General features: G+C 39.7%; 1 protein-coding gene across 2 annotated transcripts in view; it reads right to left on the reverse strand.

Moving 5' to 3' along the window:
- Positions 1-22,418, reverse strand: part of LOC110160467 (phosphatidylinositol 4,5-bisphosphate 3-kinase catalytic subunit alpha isoform-like) — an 86,673-nt gene that overhangs the window by 35,513 nt on the left and 28,742 nt on the right. For both annotated transcript variants that reach the window (XM_020925112.2, XM_055164417.1), the window contains exons 4-11: positions 17,187-17,292; positions 14,783-14,951; positions 14,495-14,621; positions 12,704-12,913; positions 10,166-10,260; positions 7,824-7,979; positions 5,774-6,019; positions 2,601-2,686 (exon numbers count right to left, since the gene is read on the reverse strand). In XM_020925112.2, the coding sequence (XP_020780771.1) occupies positions 2,601-2,686; positions 5,774-6,019; positions 7,824-7,979; positions 10,166-10,260; positions 12,704-12,913; positions 14,495-14,621; positions 14,783-14,951; positions 17,187-17,242 (1,145 nt within the window). In that variant the 5' untranslated portion in view covers positions 17,243-17,292. The remainder of the gene's footprint in view (positions 1-2,600; positions 2,687-5,773; positions 6,020-7,823; positions 7,980-10,165; positions 10,261-12,703; positions 12,914-14,494; positions 14,622-14,782; positions 14,952-17,186; positions 17,293-22,418) is intronic.

Here is a 22,418-nt window from a genome sequence, read left to right on the forward strand (position 1 = left end):
CACTTTTTGAAATATTCCATCCAGTCCTTGTATTTGCAGAGGTCGCTGGTGCTAGACTAGTGCATGTCAATGTTCATAGTTCTCCTGACACTAAAAACAGTCTTACCCACTCTACAAAACACCCGAAGCAAATCCATTATTACACCAGACTGTCCATGTGAATGTCTGTGTCGATAGAATAGTTTTAGAAGTAAAAGCAACCTTGCATTTGAAGGATTTATATCTGAGTAGCAGTAGTGAGTTGTACTTCCTGATAAAAACCTTGGCAGCGGTGGACTGATATCTCCTAGCACCTATCTTACTAGTAAAGTAAAATTCCACTGCTGCTGAGAAAATAGTCCCTCAACATGCAACGATTCATGCGATGCAGGGTTAGTTTTATTTCAAACATTATTCTATCAACGCAGACATTTATATGGACAGTCTGGTGTAATAATAGATTTGTTTGGGGTGTTTTGTGGAGTGGGTAAGACTGGTTTTAGTGTCAGGATAACTATGACCATTGACATGCACTAGTATAACACCAGTGACCTCTGCAAATACAAGGACTGGATGGAATATTTTAAAAAGTGTCTCCACACGTCTCCAACACTCTGACTCATTAGGAAATGAGGCCCTATGTCCAAAATTCTGGACTGTCCCTTTAAAAGTTAAAGGTAGCGCTGTGCCAAAAATTGAAAGATTGATAGATTGGGATCTCTACTTTGCTCGAACTTGGCATGTGCATTTTAATCGACAGCTCAATAGCCATCAAGAAGTTGCCAATATGATATATGCTTCGATACAGTGAGCTTTCAATTGAATAGGATTCGATACAATATATTTCAAAACTACAACTACTACTACTAAAAGTCTTTGTTAAACCACTTCTTGTGCAAAGTCAATATGAAACACACCCATTTTACTCATCAAAACAGTGAAAATGTCAAATATGTTGCATAAATGAGTTTCCTTCCTCTAAACAAACAACAAAAAAACTGTAGCGCTGTCCAAAATAATGTAGTAAAATGTACCTAAAAATACTCTTGGAGATATATCAATACAGCAGCCTACGATATCGAAACTGTATCATCACATTAAACGATACGATATATAGATATCGGTGCAGCGTCTGCAGTGATGCGGTCGCTGTATCAGACCGTTGTGGTGAAGAGGGAGCTGAGCCGAAAGGCGAAGCTCTCGATTTACCGGTCAATCTACGTTCCTACCCTCACCTATGGTCATGAGCTCTGGGTAGTGACCAAAGGACGAGATCACGGATACAAGCACTCGAAATGAGTTTCCTTTGCAGGGTGGCTGGGCGCTCCCTTAGAGATAGGGTGAGGAGCTCAGTCACATGGGAGGAGCTCGGAGTAGAGCCGCTGCTCCTCCACATTGAGAGGAGCAGTTGAGGCTTGGGCATCTGTTCCGGATGCCTCCTGGACGCCTCCCTCGGGAGGTGTTCCGGGCATGTCCCACCTGGAGGAGGCCCCAGGGAAGACCCAGGACACACTGGAGGGACTATGTCTCTCAGCTGGCCTGGGAACGTCTCGGGATCCCCCTGGAAGAGCTGGAGGAAGTGTGTGTGGAGAGGGAAGTCTAGGAAGCCCTCCTCAGACTGCTGCCCCCGCGACCGGACCCCAGATAAGCGGAAGAAAATGGATGGATGGATATATAGATATTTTGATATTTTGACACACTCCTAGTCCTATCGACATGAAGTAAAAACTGTGGTGATCCTGACATCCTGCTCTTTATGTCTGAAGTCTGCATGTCTGTTAAGATTGAAGATAATCAAATCGAAAATCAAGATCAATCAACATGGGGAAAAACATTTAGATTCTTTTATTTCCATATCGCCCAGCCGTAGTTAAAGGTTAGTCCAAAAGTTGATTTAGTGTTTAGTTCCACTTTAAAACCATAGCCAGCTGTCTGAGTGAGTACTGTAACAGCTCAGACAAAAGCTGACAGTGACAGGGGACGTCTTACGTGACATGTCAGAGGAGGATCCAACAGTAACACAATATGGACGGTTAATGTTTCTAAAGTGTTAGCTTAGCCTCCAGTCTGAAGCGCAGACAGAATTGGCTCTGCCCATCGGCCCAAAGGCTATAGCAGTTAAATAGAGTGAAAGTGGAAAGCAGTGAGTAGACAGACAATGGGTACATTTAGATCAGATAGAAAACCAGATAAGAAATAATTAGATCTGATTACTGGTGTTCATTTACGACACAGGAGAAATAAAAAACAACAACAGGACTATCAATTTTAAAATAACTTCTTCAATCTTTTTAACATTTTATCTTTTGTTTTTGTCTTGGTAGTAAATGACAGGTCAGATCTGTGGAAAGGCAACCAAACTCACCATCAGAATGACAGTTTTTCTAGATATTTTTGAGCTATAAAACCACCTGTGACTGAATAAATGTAAGGTAGAGCTGTTTAATGTCATACTGTGGAACATTCCAGGCAGAGCAATGACATTTCTATAGAAACAAGCAGGTAACAGACCCCCAACCAAAAAGGTTACACAATGCACCTTTAAGTTAAACACGTTCACAGAATTAACTCTTGCAATAGTGGGGCATGCAGAGTAAAATGAGGATAAAAAATAGAATTACCTGGGGTTAGAACAGGGGACTCTCTGGGTGTTGACATTGTCACACATCTGCTCTCCTCCGTGATAGATTCCTGTTCTCACGTAAATCTACAAAAAAAAACAAAAAACACAGATGACATTATAACATTTTACAGGTCAATTATATATAAAGGTCCTATATTACGCAAAAGTGATTCTTGTAAGCTTTAAGCCATGTTATAATGTTCATACTTCATCAAAAACATTTACTCACACATGTTTGAGTAATTCTGCATTATTAGTCTGTCTAGATCTCCAAAACTCAAAACATTTGTTTAGTAAATATTGGCAGTTTCAGGTTTGAAATCACCCAAATGATTCTAGTGAAGGTGTATGGAGTTTAAACAGAACAGTGTAGCACTTTGTGTATTACCACATGACATCACAAGGTGGAACACAGTGTTTACATTTTGAGAGAAGAAGTAAATATGCCTAAATATGCAGGGTTTGTGTGTTAAATGTGAGAATGAAACAAAACACAACTCCAGGTCTGTTTGTGATGAGGAAACTACATTAGAACATAGATCAGAGAATAGTGTAACATGGGCTCTTTAATACAGATGGGGGCAGCTAAAATAAACACTGTTAAAAGGTGCATTGTGCAACTTTTCTGGTGGAGGGTCTGTCACCTGCTTGTCTCCATGGAGATGTTATTGCTTTGTCTATACTGTTCCATGGTAGAGATTAAACCTATTTATTTCAAGGCAGACAACTATAGGCTACAGGTCAGCTCTGTGGAGAGGCAACCCTGTTCACAGAGAGGATGAATGTATTTTTGAGCAACAGAAATATGCTAAATGAATAAATACTAGATAAGTGCGTTTAATGTTACCATGGCACATTCCAGGCGAAGCAATAACATTGATATGGAGACAAATAGGTGACAAACCCTCCAGCAGAAAAGTCTCACAGTGCACATTTAAAATGCTGTTCCAATACAGCAAGGGCTTTGTTCCAGTCACTAATAGAAATGATCAGGTTCAATATTTGTGAATTTACCTTTTAGATATTTCTAGAGATGAGCCAATATGACACTGGTATCGGATATCGGCACCCAAATATGAGTTTAGGTGATAGCACATTTTGGTCTATAAACTGGTGTAATAACACAATTTACTGGCAAATGTTTGCTCAAAGCATCTCAGAATTGTGCTGCTCTGTAGTTACAAACCACATAAGATAATTTATTACTTCATGTTGTTTGTGTTGAAAGCAAATAAATCATATTTTGAGTCTCTGATGGATCATTGCATCCCTAGATATTTCATAGTAAAATACAATGTTTTCATTAAGAAAAACCATTGCTTGACCCCGACTGGGAGTATGACATCATGACATTCTAGAATCTGAAAAACACAGATAAATATAAAGCTGTGGCAGTGTTCTCTGTGCAGCTCTGGGGTTAAAAACATGTTTTCCTGAAAGAACTTGGAACGGGACAGTGAAGAGTAGTTTCCACAGGATGTGAGTGTGACAGAGATAGAAAAACATCCACAATGGCAAAGAAAAACGAGTGGAAAATTGGCAATAGGGTTACAACCGAACAGGTCTCAACAACATTCCAGCCAAAAAAGGAGGTCAGTGTTATAACATTCTATTATTGTGTTATATTTAAGGAAAAGTACATAAATAAATCCTTCTGAATGTGTATGTAGTAGTGTGACAAAAAATACTTATACACAATATAATCTGATGATGCTGTATTAAAGCCACAGTATGTAATGTTTTAGTTAAAAAGATACTTTTTCTTTTCGGTTGCCACCTCCAGAAAGGTACATGTTGTACCTTTAATGTACAAAAACATCTATATAGTATCTATATAGTAGTTTTCAGTTAAAATGGTGGCTTTGTGTGTTAGTGGCGTTCAGGACCCACAGGTTGATGGTTCAAGTCCTGCTCCTACAAGTGAATACTGTTATTGTATCCTTTGGCAAGACACTTAACCTGGCTCTTACCTGGCTCGCTTCAGTACACTGGTGTATCAATCTTTGTGTGAATGAGTGAGTTTGATGGAGATAAAAAAAACTATATATTCATTAGCGTTATTGGACCGATATTCTGGGTCGATATTTGCCCTTTTTATCTTTTACAGGTATCGGTCTTCAGTCTCCAGGACAGGATGATATTATGTTTTTTAACACTTCAATGAGAAGAGATAACTGAAGCTCTTAAATGTTTGTGGGTGAGTTTGTAGTAAATTAAAATAACATAATTTGGGAATAATGATCTTAAGGCCAACACACACTACAGGATTTTTTGGTCTTAAATGATTTTTTAAACGTACAATGCAGACCACTGGCTACAAAGCTGTAAGCGCGATCGTGTCAGCTGTTTCCTGTCTAGAGTAAAACCATTCGCTTTGAGTGTTCAAAAATCAGAGCTCTGCACTTATAGTTTAGATACAAGTCAAAACTGTTTTATTATTATATGTGAAATGTGGTGCAATATTTCAGATACATGATATTTAAAGCACATAAGGCTGGCGATTAAATACACAGGAAGTAGTTGCTGTCGCTAATCTTTACCTCTACCCCGGTGAGGAACTACTCTTGACTTTTTACTTTCAAAGAATGCTTCAAACTGGGTTCACAGCTCTGTTTTGTGGATTGAGTGACATTATTTGCGGAGGACAATTCCTGTTGATAATATGGATAATATGGATGAGAAGCTGCAGTTTAAATACACAGCTTTACAAATCTTCTCATTATTTTCGATATTTCCTGAGTTTTTGTGTTGCACCTCTGTGTCCATCACTCCTCTGCCTCTGACGCTCTGTTTTATTGTCTGTTACTGTAGTGTTGCTGATGTTTGGTGGTTACAATCTGACAGAGTACCTCAGAGTCACACTGACATCTCACACGAGGAGCGCAGCGGCTTCAAAACTGCACACAAACACACAAAATCACACCTCTCCGAACTCAGGGAGAAGCAAATCGGAGCCAAAATCCGGCAAATTCCCCTGAAGTGTTGGCAGCCTTAAGCCAACACTATATATCAGCCCCAAAATATCGGTTGCTCTTACAGTTATATGAGGAACTAGTGTCCCATCTGCTTTAACACTACTGTACAACTGTATTCACTGCCACTTCACCATCTGCTCTGTAAACATCTACGAGACTAACATCATGAGGCAGCCCCGGCCCTTCCCGTCCAAACCTTGTCGATATCTCGGATGTTGACGTTGACGTAGGTGGCGCACAGCACGCGTATGCGCAGGGTCCCGTTGATGGTCCACAGAGACTTGGACGCCGCCTCTCCGTTCATGTAGGACGTTGCCGTGGAGATGCGGCGAGAGTACGAGGGCATGACGAAGGTGTCTGTGGGCAGCTGAGTGTAGAGGCTGTCCTTCGCCATCAGCATCAGGTTTGGCATCCTCCCCAACATGATGCAACTGCGGATGTACTAAAGAGGACAGGTACAGGTATTAGAGCTACGGTGGGTACATTAGAAACAGGAACAGGCATTAGAGCAGCTACTATGGATGATAGGGAGGCAACAATATTCGATATAATATCAAATCCTTCAATATTGTGCTCATGATTTGATACACGTGTTCGTTCGGTACACATGTCGATATGCATGTGTCCCTCCATGTGCGCTGTATTGTCATTTATTTTGGCCTAAAAGGACAACAGTTCTCTCAGCCTCCTCCTCAGATACAACAAGAAAACATCTCCGTAAGGACATACAGCTGAAATATTCTAATAGAGGTGGTTTTTTATCTTTCAGTCACATTTTATTTTATGTTGATAGACCCAGGAATGACAAAGATATTCACTTTTAAATACTTTAGAATCACTTTTGGCTTTACATCGGCTTTAATCAAATGCACTCGTACACACACGACTCACGTAATCTTTTTTCTTAGATCCTATCTCATACGTTTTACTCAGAAAACAGTCTGTTGAGACATTTCTATGTAATATAACATAGTTTTAGTGTTCAGAAAGAGGATGGGAGAGCACACTGTGTCAGAGACTATTGGGGGGAGGAGCTACTGTCTGTCTCTGCTGGAGGAGGTAGAGCAGCGTGGACACAAGCGTGTGCACAAGAGGACTCAAGAGGAAAAGAAATCATCAAATCACCATCAAAAAAGGAAAAGTCTGATAAATTACTGCCCCTACAGTCTATATTAATAGTAGACTGGTATATTATAAAATATAAAATAGCCTGTGAAAGCTCTGTTCTTATTTTCACTGAATACAAATTCTGAGCTGTAACTCACTGAACCAAATGAAATAAAACAGTTCACATATGAACTACAACTTTACACTTGTTCTACTATGTATTGTATTTAATATATGTAATGTTTCATTAACATCATAGTGTTATTATATTATACTGATTAGCAGAAAAAATTACTTACTATATTTTTTTGCATCTTAAAACGTATAGAAATTGAATCGATATCGTGACCCATGTATCAAAATACGTATCGAATCAGGTACATTAGGGTACAGGGTATTAGGTGCCTGTACATTAGAGACAGGTACAGGCATTAGAGCAGCTACTATTACAACCAGAGAAAGAAACAGAATGATCGCACGTGGGTCTTTTCAAACTGCTGCTGCTAAAACACTCAAAGGAAACACCTATAGCGCTCAGCTTCAGTCAAATGAAGCTCACCAAGTCTTGCAGTAACAGGGCAAATTTAGACCTGAGTTCAATATTAGAAATAAGAACTGACAGGGAAATAAATAAGACAAAAATGCAGAGCAGATACAGAGACCAGGGCAATGATTTTTCAAAAGAAAGTGAATTGGAGCCAGTCTATAATCTCACGGGCGGAATGGAGAGATTGACCAATTGGAGGGCAGCACAACCAACTGAGCCCTTAGAACTTTCCACGTAAATGGCTCATATTACACTATTTTCTGCTCTGTGTTATATTGTTTCCTGACCCTGCATATTCAAGCTGAGTTCTTCTCTCAAACTCAAAAGTATAGGAAGTTTAAAGAAAATAAGTAACAAAACTGAATGTAGATAGTCTTTAGAGTTTTCCACTTAAAAAAACAGCTACTTTTACCTTATTCTAACTTCCTTTTAGCAGATTTCCCCATTTTCACCCGGGTTAAATAATGTACCACATCCTGAATCAACATATATGAGCAGCCCTGTGCATAAATACGTAATGAAGGCCGATGTCCGTCAGAACAGAGTGTATTAACTCTAATGTCCATATGAGGACATTAAATAAACATGATACCTTGTACTGGCTGATGGGGTACTTCTCCAGGAGGTACTCGTCACAGCCGCAAACTTTGAGGATGTATTTGCCCTGGTATTCCTGTACACACATCTTTAACTGTTCAGGAGAGAGCAGCATGCTACGAGTTTTCTTACGGATGGCCTCTGCAATGACCTGAAAGAAAAACACAACATTGACATAGAAATAGAAGTAGCAGAAGTAGTAGAAGTAGTAGAAGTAGTAGTAGTAGTAGAAGTAGTAGTAGTAGTAGTAGTAGTAGTAAGTAGTGGGGGCTGTATTTCTTATCTATTGATACTTTATTATTATTATTCCTTGAAGGGTTGTGAGGCTAACTAGAGGCACTGCTCTGTCTGATGCTCTGTTACTCAAATTAGACTTTAACATGAGTTTTACTTTAACACAAACTGACCATAAAACTTGACTTGTCTGACCCTACAACTCCAACAGGTGAGCTGATATGTGCTGTTAAACAAGTCGCTCTCAAATAACATTACAGGCACATTAGGAAGCTGTTTTTCAGTTACAGGCATGAAAATGGGTCAGGGGTGAAAAAGGTGAGAAAGGTGCACGAGGAGCGTGTGGTGGGTTCTATGCACTATAGCAGGCATGTCCAAACTATGGCCCATGGACCAAATGCAGCCCTCAGCCAAATCTTTCTTGGCCCTCAGGCGTCCAGGTAAATTGACCCAAATTACCTTGCATCAATTAAAAATTTACTTTTTACTGCAAGCATTTTGAAAATCTACCTCGATAAAGCTCATATTTAATATTTAGTGTGTGGTTTTAAGGATCTTAGCATGAATAAAGACTGACGGCTCAGACATTCTAACGTGTTAAACATGCACATATTTCATTTTCATCTTTTTCATATTTATTAATTTGTTTAGATACGTGGCCCTTGATGAAAAAAGTTTGGACAACCCTGCACTATAGTGTTGTAGTCAAGACCGCACTAGTCATGTCCGAGACCACAGGGTCCAGAGGGTCAAGACTGAGACAAGACCAAGACCACGGTCCATCGAGACCAAATTGAGACCATCTTAGTAATTTCTTACATTTATTTGTATTTTACAGTTATTTTGGCACATTTACATCAATGTTTTTATGACTATCTCCATTTAATAAATTTGTATATATTTAGGCATAAAATAAACCAAGCAAAAAGCACTACACTGAAAGAGCCTGTGCCCCATTTTTGGACCCTTACCCACAGTTTGAGAAGCACTTGAAGAAAACTTCCATTGGTACTTTACACAAAACTGCTTCCAAATGAAGAAAGTGGGTAGGATTTTTAAACCTATTTTTTCAAATTCCTGACTGGAGTTACTTTCACTTTCTGGTTTTACAGTGGTATTTACCAGCCTCTGCACATTTACCAAACCAAAGGCACATTGTGACAAACAGATTTATTTGGCATTTTATTAGGCAAACTTTAGCCCATATATCGCAGTATGTCTGCTCCGTGCAGTATGTCTCTCCGTCCTGCATGTCTGCTCCGTCCTGCATGTCTGCTCCGTCCTGCATGTCTGCTCCGTCCTGCATGTCTGCTCCGTGCTGCATGTCTGCTCCGTGCTGCATGTCTGCTCCGTCCTGCATGTCTGCTCCGTCCTGCATGTCTGCTCCATGCTCTAGAACTGACAAGTTTTTGCTTCGCGTTCCGTCTTGCCGTTCTAATCAGCGTGACGGAGCTGGTGTGCGCTATATGTGGGGAGGAGCGAGAGCGTTAAAAGGCGAGGAGTGGCGCTCTGACGTGAGGCAAATGGACAGGTAAGATGTTTTAAACAGTTTAACCTGCCGTTTGATACACGCTGGTACAACAGGGCACATGCTGTTGTGGACAAGCCCATTTGTGATGTGCTGCGCAGTGTCCGTGGGCTCCAGACGTGCACACGGGCTGTTTGAAGCAGTTTATTGCTGACAGCAGTGACCGTACGGAAATGTTTACCCCCTATTTTCATGCCTGCAGTAAGTCACTCTCTCATTTTTTGTTGAAAATCAAACACCTAAACAGGACCATGAACACATGTATTGATCACAGGCTCCTGAAAATCCATTTTGTATTACTTCTTTGCACAATATTGGCCTTTCCACTGTATTCGAGATTTTTTCATGAACTTCTTTAGTATGAATTAAGCCAATTAAACAAACAGGAATAAACATTTTTCATCTCACTTAAATCCAACTACATCCTTATCCTGGGAACAGAGATTAGACACCTACCAATGTGGAAATGTAAATGGTGGTAGAACTAAAGAAGAGAAGTCTGAGGCACTCTAGTGTTCGTCCTACCTGAAATGTCTAAAAATCAGTGAAATAGAACAGTAAATGCTTGCTCTGACCTGCTCGGGGACGCAGTCATGGTTGATTTTCAGGGTGTACTTCTGTTTGTCGTTGTTTGGAGAGACGATCACCCAAATCACAACAATAATCTGACCTAAAAACACAGAAGATTTCAATTTAATGGAGGTATATTTTGCAAAATCAACCTTTGTGAGCTTTTAAACATGTTACAATGGTTCTCACACATCAGTCAAGAACAAGCCTTTCAACAATGAACAAAATGTAAAATAAGGATATATACATGTGAGTTTATTCCTTAAACCACAGATAATAAAGCAGAGTTGTGTTTGGTTTCATTCACAAACAGTGTTGTTTGTCTCTCAAACAAAAAACACTCAGTTCCAACTTGTGATGTCATGTGGTAATACAGGAAGTGTTCCCCTGTGTATTTGAACTCCACACTTTCACTAAAATCAATTGTATAAGTTCAGTCCTGGAATTGCCAGTCTCTACTGAACTAAAAGTAAAAAGGTAGCTGCTGACTTGAAAACTACTACTCATGACATCACAAGGTGGAACAGAGCATTGAGCTTTGGAGATGTAGACAGAATAATAATGCAAGATTACTAGGGGTGTAACCATACAAAAATTACAGTTCTGTACGTATCTCGGTTTTGAGGTCACGGTTCGGTTTACTTTCGGTACAGTATGGGAACAAAATGCAAAACCATTTGCTTGTTATTTATTTGTGTGTGTATAAAACCAAGAATTTGTTTTAACATTATAAAAACAGAAAAATAAAATAAACACAGTGCTGCTTGGTAATACTAAAATTTTTTCAAATAAGCAACAAATGTATGTAATATTATAAAAATTCTGTGCCGGCAAAGTGAGGATCGGGGCATGAGGACCGTAGTTTTGCGAGGATTCACGTGGTTCGGAGGGACATCGTCAAGGCGGGTGGCAATTGTTGTCAAGGAGGCCACCCTAACTATAAAGCTCTTCGAGAAACACTGCCACTCCAATCACGGACGAGTTCCCTTGTGAATATTAAAGAGCTGAGCCTCCGTGTAGCTGCACATGTAGGTGCGAAACGTAAACACACACAAACTGCGCAAATTCACCCATGAACAGCCCTGCACCAAACCGAACGTCCCATACCAAAACAGTTCGTCATGAATACACGTACCGTTACACCCCTAAAGATTACTCATTACTCATGCATGAATGAAATAAAACACAATTCCAGGTCTGTTTTTGAGGAGGTAACAATATTCCAACATGTCTTAAAGCTCTCTAAAGTTGATTTTGCATAATATAGTCCTTTAATAATGACCACAAATACAGAATAACATGTCTTCTTTAATATAACACTGTATAAACAATCAATAAACCCACTTCCCTTCTGCTCGGACACAATAACGGCTAATGGGTCATGTGGGGAATCATTGTTTACACGGCTTCAAGACAACAGTGTCACAATACAATCAGACTAATCAATACATGGGCTGGGGGATGCATTATGGTACTCAGGACTGCCTGTACTGTTCTATTGAGGTTAAGATAATGTTTACAAGCTGCCAGTGCATCCTGGGCTATTCTCAATGATTTCAACACACCATTGTTGCTGTTACAGGAATGGCTCAATGGACTACATTAAGAAATCTTATAACTGTAAACATTTGGTTGTGACTGGATTGTGGAAATAAGGAGACCACAAGTGTTTGACTCGACTAACACTGTGGTTTTGTAAGTTATGAAATGCTATAAACAAAACAAGTTCCATTGGGTAGGTTTTGATATTTTTAATACTGTTAGGACTCGGAGTACACACACTCACACCATAGTGACATAACATGTATCCTTTATTATTAGATCAAAATATGTGGTTTGAAATAGATACAAATTTATGGTTTATGTTAAGGTCAATGTTAAAGTCCCTAAAAATAAAACCCAGAAATGTGTTAAGGTTTTTCACACTTTACTGTCTTAAAAGCATGAAAAATATATAAAAATATATATTCATTGTATTACATATGTTTTTATTCCTCAAAAATACCTTGTAAAACATGTATTTTTACAGTGAGAGGGGTCGCCTCAACACAGATCTGACCTGTGAACATGGCCTGGTGGTGGCACTGCTTGTCTCCATGCAAACAGATACGTTTAATACTATATTGTGTATAGTCTGTGAAAAAATTCAGCAAATTAATCAAGCAGGTAGCGGACCCTCCACCTGAAAAGTAGAGCTTAGTTCACCTTAAAGTTAAAGGTACAGTATGTAACTTTTTGGAGGTGGCACATCACATGAATGATTCCATGGAAATCAAACATTAAAACCACACTACGGAACATTCTTCACAGAGACTAATATGCAATACTGTGGAATATTATAGATAAAAGGAACAACATTTCCATTTAAACAAGCTGATGCAAACTTTTTTCCAGGCCAAATAAAAGACTCTGATGGTTTGTGGAGATGCAAGCTCGCTCACCGTAAGGTCGCATGTTTTACAGTGCAATAAACACAACCAAAATGACAAAGACATGGATTTGTTTACAAAAAGTTCTGTACTGTGTCTTTGAGTGTCCGTTACCTTTGTCGAGTTTGCTGTAGATGTGTTTGGGCAGTTCCTGTGAGGACTCCACGTTGGGGGGGTACACATACAGAGCGCGGCTGTGGGGTCCGCTGGCATCTCTCAGCTCCACTGAGTCTTTACAAACGTTTAAGATGTTTCTCCTGAAGTCCTGCACCTCTGGGTCCTTCACCAGCTCAAACTCAATCACAGGCATCCCAATGGCAAAACCTAATACAGAGAAATCACCTTTAAATGACACTTACTGTGCAATGTTTATTTTCCTTTTAAACAAGCTTTTGGTCACAGTTTACATTTTCAAACTTAAAATAATGTTGCTATTTGGAAAACACATTTACTTCCATTTCCATTGAGGCATTTCGGTACTGGAGCTCCCACTGCTGTCAGCAATGGAAATAAACAATGGGGAAATAAATAAATGAAGTCCTTATTCCCTGTGAATGCTTTACTAATAGAGTCATGCGTTCACTGAACAAAATTTGACCTACAATATTTTTTTCAAGTCTTCTGCCTACGCAGTTTTAAGGCGGGAGTTGTACCTGTGGCCAACAGTCTTGGCAAAATGCAAACAGAGAAATTCAGAGTGCTCAGAGAAGACACGCTTAGATTAATGGAGTAATAAAATGAGTATAAATGAAGTCAAGCTACAACTCCACGTATATTTTAATATATAAATACAATGTGATTCAAAATGGGCCAAATTGTGTAAACTTTTGACAAACTTTTTTGCTTCCTCGCTGTGTTATATTGCACTCCAAATGGAAAACGCAGTAATTGTGCACTTAGTCAAAACTGAGTTAAGACCAAAAACACCTCCATAACACCTGTATTATTTGATGACAATGGTTTATGGTCAACACAGGCTTGCTTTTTGAGAAATCTTGATGTGAAATTTACAGTAACTACTACAGTTTCATCACTGATTCAGAGAAAAGTGCAGGAACTGTAGCTCAGAATGTTGTAACAGGTGAATTCAAAAGCAGATACTACACTGTGTCGTCGTTTTACTGGAGAATTTCACACAGCTCATAGATACTACAACATGTTTTGTTCTGTAATTCTGAAATAGGACAAAATACAGACTTTAATAATGCCTTATTCAACACAAACTAGAATACTGAATGTTTTTGGCAGTAAAAGATCTCCCCAGATAGGTTTTCTCTGGTCACCTCATTTTATGTACTTTAACTGTACATTTAGAGGTCAAAGGTCAAATCAGTGGTGACGGCTGTGACTTACAAATGTTAACTCATCATATGGTAACACATACACACACTATTATTAATGCACCGATGATATACACAAGAGGGACGGCAGTTAAAATTTAAAGCAATTTTTCTGTTTAACAGTCTGCACAGTTACAGGATTTATCCTTTGTAGGGAAGTACAGCTGTGGCAGGTATTGTCACTGCAGAAATGACATCATCTAGTGTTTCACATGTTTAAATTTGATAGAGGTGAAGTCTTGAGACTCATTGATTGGATTTTTTACTAGGTTTGTCAATACATGGTTTAATGAAATGTATTTTTATCAAACTGTGTAATTAAGACATTTAAAAGTGTAGGTCACTAACTTATAGACAGCCTTTTCAAGTTCATACAGAAAATTTGATAACCAGACTAAAATTTTCGTCATGACGTTGCACCTTTTTTGGATCGCTTTCAGCAAATCGTTGCAAATTGATATGTTAATCTGGTGTGAGCTGGGTTAGAGAAGTAGCTCATAAATGGAAGTAGTAGTAGTAGTTGATTTCAGACTGGGGCCATCTTGAAACTTAAACGGCCTCTTACCAATTTCCCTGTTGAGTATCTTCTCTTCTCGGTTGCCAACAGGTTCGATGACTTTAAGAAAAGGCTGAAAGAGCCTCAGGTCGCACAGTCTCCGAGTTTCATCGTAAAACTCCTCACGCTCCGCTTCCTGCAACAAAAACAACACAAAAAACAACCACCCAATCTCACTTAGTCTCCATCTCTCCACAGGTGTCCAATGAGTGCTTGGCGTGAGAGCTGGTTTAACTTTCCCCAAGGGCAGCAGAGAATAAAGTGATTCTAATGTGGAGTTGAGCGGGTTTTCTGTACCTGTGTCACGCTCACAAAGATGTAGGAGGTCTCTTCTTGGAGCAGCTGGTGCAGTGGGTACTTCCGAGCTTCTTTGAACAGCTCGTGTTTGATGGTGATGAGGGTGGCTTCTCTGAGACACTCCAGAGTCAGGATCATACCATTGGGAAGGAGACAGTCCACCAGGATCCTGAACCAGAGAATGAGATTTATTGCATTTTTTGTTTAATGCATTGTTATTAGGATATTGTTAAAGGTCCTATATTATGCAAAATTGACTCCTGTGAGCTTTAAGCCATGTTACAATGTTGTTCCCTCCTCAAAAACAGGCCTGGAATTGTGTTTTGTTTCATGCACACTTGAGTACTCTTTTATTATTATCCTGCCTACTTCTCCAAAGCTCCAAAGCTCCTTGTGATGTCATAGTTTTTATGTTAACAGCTCCTTTTTACCTTTAGTTCAATAGAGATCAGTAATTTCAGGGCTGAAATCACACACATGATTCTAGAGAAGGTGTATGGAGTATAAAAACACGATGGAGCACATCCTTTTTTAAGCACATGACATCACAAGGTGGAACAGAGTGTTTTCAGTTTGAAGAAGAACTCAGCCTAAATATGCAGGGTTTGTGTGTTAAAAATGTGTGAATGAAACAAAACTCAACTCCAGGTCTGTTTGTGATGAGGAAACAACTTTATAACATAGATCATAAAATAATATATATAATAATAATATGTGCCCCTTAAATTTGATCAAAAAATGATCTTGTAACCCACACTTCAGAAAGCCATGGCCTAGATCAGTGAGGCGTGAGTGGCCAAAGAGGAACTGTGCTCCTTTACACATAAGCACATAAAATCTTGAAATACACTTTACAGGGATCTTGAATTAGTATTTCATGAAAATGACTACAGGAACTCTGGTCAATATAATTATTTATCCAAGAGTATTGTGAATGGTAGCCAAATAACTCAATATCAGAACCCTAAAGCTTTGGTATTTGTTACCTGAGGTACTAAGAAAAGCTGACTCTTTAAACTCTTTTAAATCCAAGTTAAAACACACTTACATAGAATGCTATTTTTTACAACAGCACAGATATTTTTATTTTGTATTGTCCTGGTTTAATCTGTGCCTTATGCCTGCTTATTTAACTGTATGTAAATCACTTTGCAACTCTGTCAAATTGATATACAAATAAATCTAGTATTATATTATAATTATTTCAAAAACATTGTCATCTAAAACCTTTGCTACTACAGTTGAATTTTTTCAGTACTAGGGACAGGACTTTTCCACACGAGACGAGATACTAGATTGGGTCCACGAGAACGAGACAAGACGAGACTTTAACATAATTCCAAGTATATACATTTCACGATTCAGTTTTGGCCTCACAATTTTTTATTTATTTGATTACCTATTTTTGTTTCCATTCTACTAGTGCTTTTTGGAACATCTGTAAGAGATGTAACTCAGCAACATGTGACCATTTTCGGTCCAATCCAAAAATAAACACATGGAAAAAAAATCTCACAAGATCATTTTTCTCATGTGTGCACAATTTTGTGGAAATTCTATCTTAAGAGATCTTATGGCATGAGATCTTGTACCATTCCTAGTCATTATACAGTACATACAGTACACTACAATATTGTCGTGACACATTTTACATGAAAATAATCTTCTGAATACACACTGAAAAAATGGTCCGAGAGGGGTTGCTCAAATTGCAAAAAATAATTTGACAACAATAACATGACTTTTTAACATTTCTTTGTCCAGCATGTTTAAATCTTACAAAGGTCACTTGATTGTGGCTGATGTTAGATCTGCATGTTTTAATCAGGTTTTTAATCAGGTTGAGGAAACATGGCTTATGTGATCATCGTGTGTTATTCGTGTGTCCACAGGCAGAGACCAGAGTGTCTTCACTGGAATAAATCTTCACACTGTCCAGCTCCAAACTGTGTGTCTCTGTACTTGTGCCCTCTGTATGTTTGATTCTATTAAGACAATACAGAACTGTGGAAAACTAAAGACTGTTTTTGTATTATTTTACAGAATTAGATCAATTAAATTAAATTATACATACTTATACATTTCACCATAAGGTAACATAAGATAAATATGCATATTCAGCATGAATTGATCAAATTTCATCAACATGTAAAAGTGACATTTATGTTCTGAGAAAAATATGTGTAGAGGAAATCGAAATAAGTTTCAAAGCCTAAACATCATTTTATTGCATGCAACCGCTTTCCATAACGTTTTTAGGCAAATCCAGCAACCTTTTTTTTCAGTGCAGGTGACATCTTTGACAGGGGCACAAGGCTACAGACTTTGGTAACGGTAGCTCTCGCTTGATTCATTATAATGTCAACACAGTATCCTCTTCTGTCTGTTACTGTATACACTGTACCTGGGGGGCATGAGGTGGATCCCCCATAGCTCTCCGGAGGACGGCCGTGGAGGCATCTCTCCCTCTGAGTCTCGCCACCGCAGAGAGAAGGGACCAAAAACTCAACCTGCAAGAAAAAGATATAGATCTGTGAACAAAATGATTAGAGATATTTGGGCTTTTTAGTAGGGATGTAACAATAACCAAAAAGGTCTCACAGTAATATCTTGGACCATCATAATATATGGAATTACAAGTCTCTTTGCTTAAATTAATAGTTATGCAGCAATCGCAATGCAGCAAAAAACAGACGGAACTAACTAGACCATGATCCTTTGCTCTGTTCCAGTGCAGACTACAATAAGAAATAACTGTTATAAGCACTTTTAGATCTTAGTTAAGTCTTGTCAAGGCATTTTAAGAGGAAAATGTAGAGTATTCACAGTTTTGTTAGATTCCACAAAATATTGCAATAAATATTATACCTTGAGATGTATATCCTGAAAATGTCGTACCGTGGGATTTGGGTATTGATATATCCCTATTTTTTTGTGTATCAGCTATCTGTCTTAAATCTCCAGGTGATGTTTTGTTTTGGCTCACCTGCTGCCTAAGGAATACACACAAATCTTTATTTTTACACTTTAATGTGAAGAGAAAACTGCACAAAATGCAACTACACAGCTCTCTTATGGTTTTGTAGGTGAGTAGGTGAGTTTGTAGTAAATGTGAATTACAGAATCTGAAGAAAATAATCAAAATCATGTTCGTATTAACTGGCTCTACAAGATCCTGGTGTTTTTATTTCTTTATTTTGACGGTAAATGAATTCTTTTTTCTACTAAAGAACTCCAAATTCGCTTCCAATTCACTTCTATAACCGCAAGTGTCGAAGAGCTTAATTTGACTGAAGCCGGAAGTTGTGGGTGAAGTCACACTCCCTTGGTCTACTTCTTTATACAGTCTATGGTTCAAATATATTCATTGAGAAATCGCTAAGCCTTAATCATTTTTAACAAACTGTTTCTTCATTATGAACTAAGTGTTTCTTCATGCTTTATTAAGACTAATTAAGGTGTAGTTATTATTAATTGTTACAAAAATTTCTAACTACAAAAGTACTACCTTTACATTCAATTAAATCAGGACCAGAACAGGACTAAACCAGTCCTAGACCAGTGCTGGACCAGAGCTAAACCAGGACTAGACCAGGGCTACACTAGGACTAGACCAGGGCTACACTAGGACTAGACCAGGGCTACACTAGGACTAGACCAGGGCTACACTAGGACTAGACCAGGGCTACACTAGGACTAGACCTGGGCTACACTAGGACTAGACCTGGGCTACACTAGGACTAGACCTGGGCTACACTAGGACTAGACCTGGGCTACACTAGGACTAGACCTGGGCTACACTAGGACTAGACCTGGGCTACACTACAGTCCCTTACAAAAGTCTTGTCGCTTATCCATTTTGTAGAAACAAAAGCTTATAACCTGACTTTAAATTAAATCGATTGGTTTTAGAAATGTCTCATATGAAAGCTAAAACCCTCCCAAATTATGCTCAATATACTAAAATAAATTTGCTTCACTGAAGAAAGATTGATCATTCAATGAACACAGAAAGGTCAAATTTTGACAAAAGTCTTGTGGCCTTGTCATATGATGCACCCAATCCTAGATTACAGCCTCACCTGTGATCAGTTACTGATCAATCAATTAGTGGGTGTGTATAAAAAGAAGCCCAGCACACCAGACCTTCACATCAACTGCAACTTGACCTCTGACAACATGCCTAAGATCCACCCTGAGACCAAAGCGTTAATTATCAAGAGGCTGAAGACCAGATCCACTGCTGAGGTGGTGACACCTTCAATGTGTCTCAGCGTCAAGTACAAAGAATAAGAAAAAGATCTGAAATGACTGAAGATGTTTTTGACAAGCCCAGGTCCGGCAGACCCCGCAAGACAACTGCTCGGGAGGACCGTTTGTTGATTTGAAAATCCAAGGCCAGCCCCTTTTCCACTGCAGCAGACTCCACCAGGCCTGGTCACCTCAAGTCCCTGTGTCAACCACAACAGTTTGTAGAATTCTGTCTCGAAATGGCCTCCATGGTCGAATCAGTGCACAGAAACCAGCACTAAACAAAAGGCAATTAAAAAACATGTGGCATTTGCCAAGGTCCACAGCCTGCTAAAAGGATGGACACTGGAAAAGTGGCAGAAGGTGGATTTCTCAGATGAATCCTCGGTTGAATTATTACATCACAGCCACCGCAAATATTGCAGGAGACCTACTGGAGCCTACATGGATCCAAGATTCACCCAGAAAACAGTTAAGTTTGGTGGCAGAAAAATCATGGTCTGTGGTTCCATCCAGTATGGGGGTGTGCGAGACATTTGCAGGGTGGAAGGCAAATATCAATAACCTAAAATATCAAGAAGTATTAGCTCCTCTTACATTCCCAACCATAAAAGGGGTCAAATTTTGCAGCAGGATGGTGCTCCATCGCATACTTCTATCTCTACATCAAAGTTTCTCAAGGCGAAGAAGATGAAGGTGGTCCAGGACTGGCCAGCCCAGTCACCAGACATGAACATCATTGAGCATGTCTGGGGTAGAATGAAAGAGGAAGCATGGAAGGCAAAACCAAAGAATCTTGATGAACTCTGGGAGTGTAAAAACTTGTAAAACTGCTTTCTTTGCTATTCCTGATGACTTCATCAACAAATAGTATGAATCATTGTCGAACCACATGGATGTGTCCTTCAAGCTCATGGAAGTCATACAAGATATTAAATCTGGATCTCACAGCACCACTACTTCATTCACTGACGTTATGCAACATATTTTTGTATTTGAAGTAAATTATTTGTTCAATTTTCTGTAGGCGACAAAACTTTTGTCTTGCCAAAATCTGACCTTTCTGTGTTCATTAAATGATCAATCTTTCTTCAGTGAAGCAAATTTATTTTAGAATATTGAGCATAATTTGGGAGGGTTTTAGCTTTCATATGAGACATTTCTAAAACCAATCGATTAATTTAAAGTCAGGTTATAAGCTTTTGTTTCTACAAAATGGATAAGTGACAAGACTTTTGTCAGGGACTGTAGGAATAGACCAGGGCTACATTAGGACAAGACCTGGGCTAAACCAGGACAAGACCTTGGCTAAACCAGGACAAGACCTGGGCTAATCCAGGACGAGACCAGGGATAAACCAGGACTAGACCAGGGCTAGATCAGAACTAAACCAGGACAAGAACAGGACTAAACCAGGACTAGACCAGGGCTAAACCAGGACTAGACCAGGGCTAAACCAGGACTAGACCAGGGCTGGATCAGAACTAAACCAGGACAAGAACAGGACTAAACCAGGACTAGACCAGGGCTAAACCAGGACTAGAACGGAACTAAACCAGGACTAAATCAGGATTAATCCAGGACGAGACCTGGGCTAAACCAGGACGAGACCAGGGCTAAACCAGGACAAGACCAGGGCTAAACCAGGACCAGGACGACGACCAGGGCTAAACCAGGACGAGACCAGGGCTAAACCAGGACGAGACCAGGGCTAAACCAGGACGAGACCAGGGCTAAACCAGGACGAGACCAGGGCTAGACCAGGATGAGACCAGGGGTAAACCAGGACTAGACCAGGCCTAGATCAGAACTAAACCAGGACAAGAACAGGACTAAACCAGGACTAGACCAGGGCTAAACCAGGACTAGATCAGGATTAATCCAGGACGAGACCTGGGCTAAACCAGGACGAGACCTGGGCTAGACCAGGATGAGACCAGGGATAAACCAGGACTAGACCAGGGCTAGATCAGAACTAAACCAGGACTAGACCAGGGCTAAACCAGGACAAGACCAGGGCTAGATCAGGATTAATCCAGGACGAGACCTGGGCTAAACCAGGACGAGACCTGGGCTAGACCAGGATGAGACCAGGGATAAACCAGGACTAAACCAGGACAAGAACAGGACTAAACCAGGACTAGACCTGGGCTAAACCAGGACTAGATCAGGATTAATCCAGGACTAGACCAGGACTAGAACAGAACTAAACCAGGACTAGAACAGAGCTAAATCAGGACGAGACCAGAGCTATGAACTAAGTCTTTCTTCATGCTGTATTAAGGCTAATTAAGGTGTAGTTATTATTAATTGTTACCAAAATTTCAAACTACAAAAACTCTACCTTTACATTCAATATCTGTAACTTGTTTTTCATGCTCCGCTCTTTCACACAAAGTTTTTCAATTATTTCTCTACCTGTTTCTAGCACAAAAGTTCTTTGTGGAGCTCCTGCTTGCAGTTTGCTTCAGGGCCAACAGACAGTATCTCATGTGGACTATAGGACAGGTGGGCCATTTGCATAGACAATAACATGAGACAAGAGAAGAAACATTGAACTAAACTGTCAGGAGCAGGAGACGATGAACCCAACAACCTCCAGAGTGTTTTCCCTCAAATACAAAGAGAGAGGGCAGAAGATTTACAACATGCTGCAGCTTACGTCTTCTTTTCACAGTAATGACAAAAACAAACAATAAAAAGAGCTGTGAGATTTAGAAAATAAAGCCTTTCCAGAATTAGAGAATCATTTTGAAGGTTTGTGAAATAAAAAAAGAACTATGTAAATCTTTACTGGAAAATAATATTTTCTTTTTTTTGTAACAGTATTCACACTTCACACTTACACCACATTAGAACTGGGACTAAACTAGGTCTATACCTGGAACTAAACCAGGATGAGACCAGGGCTAAACCAGGACTAGAACAGGGCTAAACCAGGACTAAACCAGAACTAGATCAGGGCTAAACCAGGACTAGAAGATGATTAAACCAGAACTAGACCAGGGCTAAACCAGGACTAGACCAGGGCCAAACCAGGACTAGACCTGGGATAAACCAGGACTACACCAGGAATAGACCAGGGCTGAACCAAGACTAGACCGGGGCTGAACCAGGACTAGACCAGGGCTAAACCAAGACTAGAACAAGGCTGAACCAGCACTAGACCAGGGCTAAACCAGGATGAGACCAGGGCTAAACCAGGACTAGACCAGGACTAGACCAGGACTAGACCAGGACTAGACCACGGCCAAACCAGGACTAGACCAGGGCTAAACCAGGATTAGAACAGGACTAAACCAGGAAAAGACCAGGACTAAACCAGGACTAGAACAGGGCTAAACCAAAACTAGACCAGGACTAGACTAGGATTAAGCCAGGACTA

This window comes from Boleophthalmus pectinirostris, unplaced genomic scaffold (assembly GCF_026225935.1).
Source record: "Boleophthalmus pectinirostris isolate CB_2022bp ecotype Guang Dong unplaced genomic scaffold, ASM2622593v1 HiC_scaffold_7, whole genome shotgun sequence".
NCBI lineage: Eukaryota > Metazoa > Chordata > Actinopteri > Gobiiformes > Gobiidae > Boleophthalmus > Boleophthalmus pectinirostris.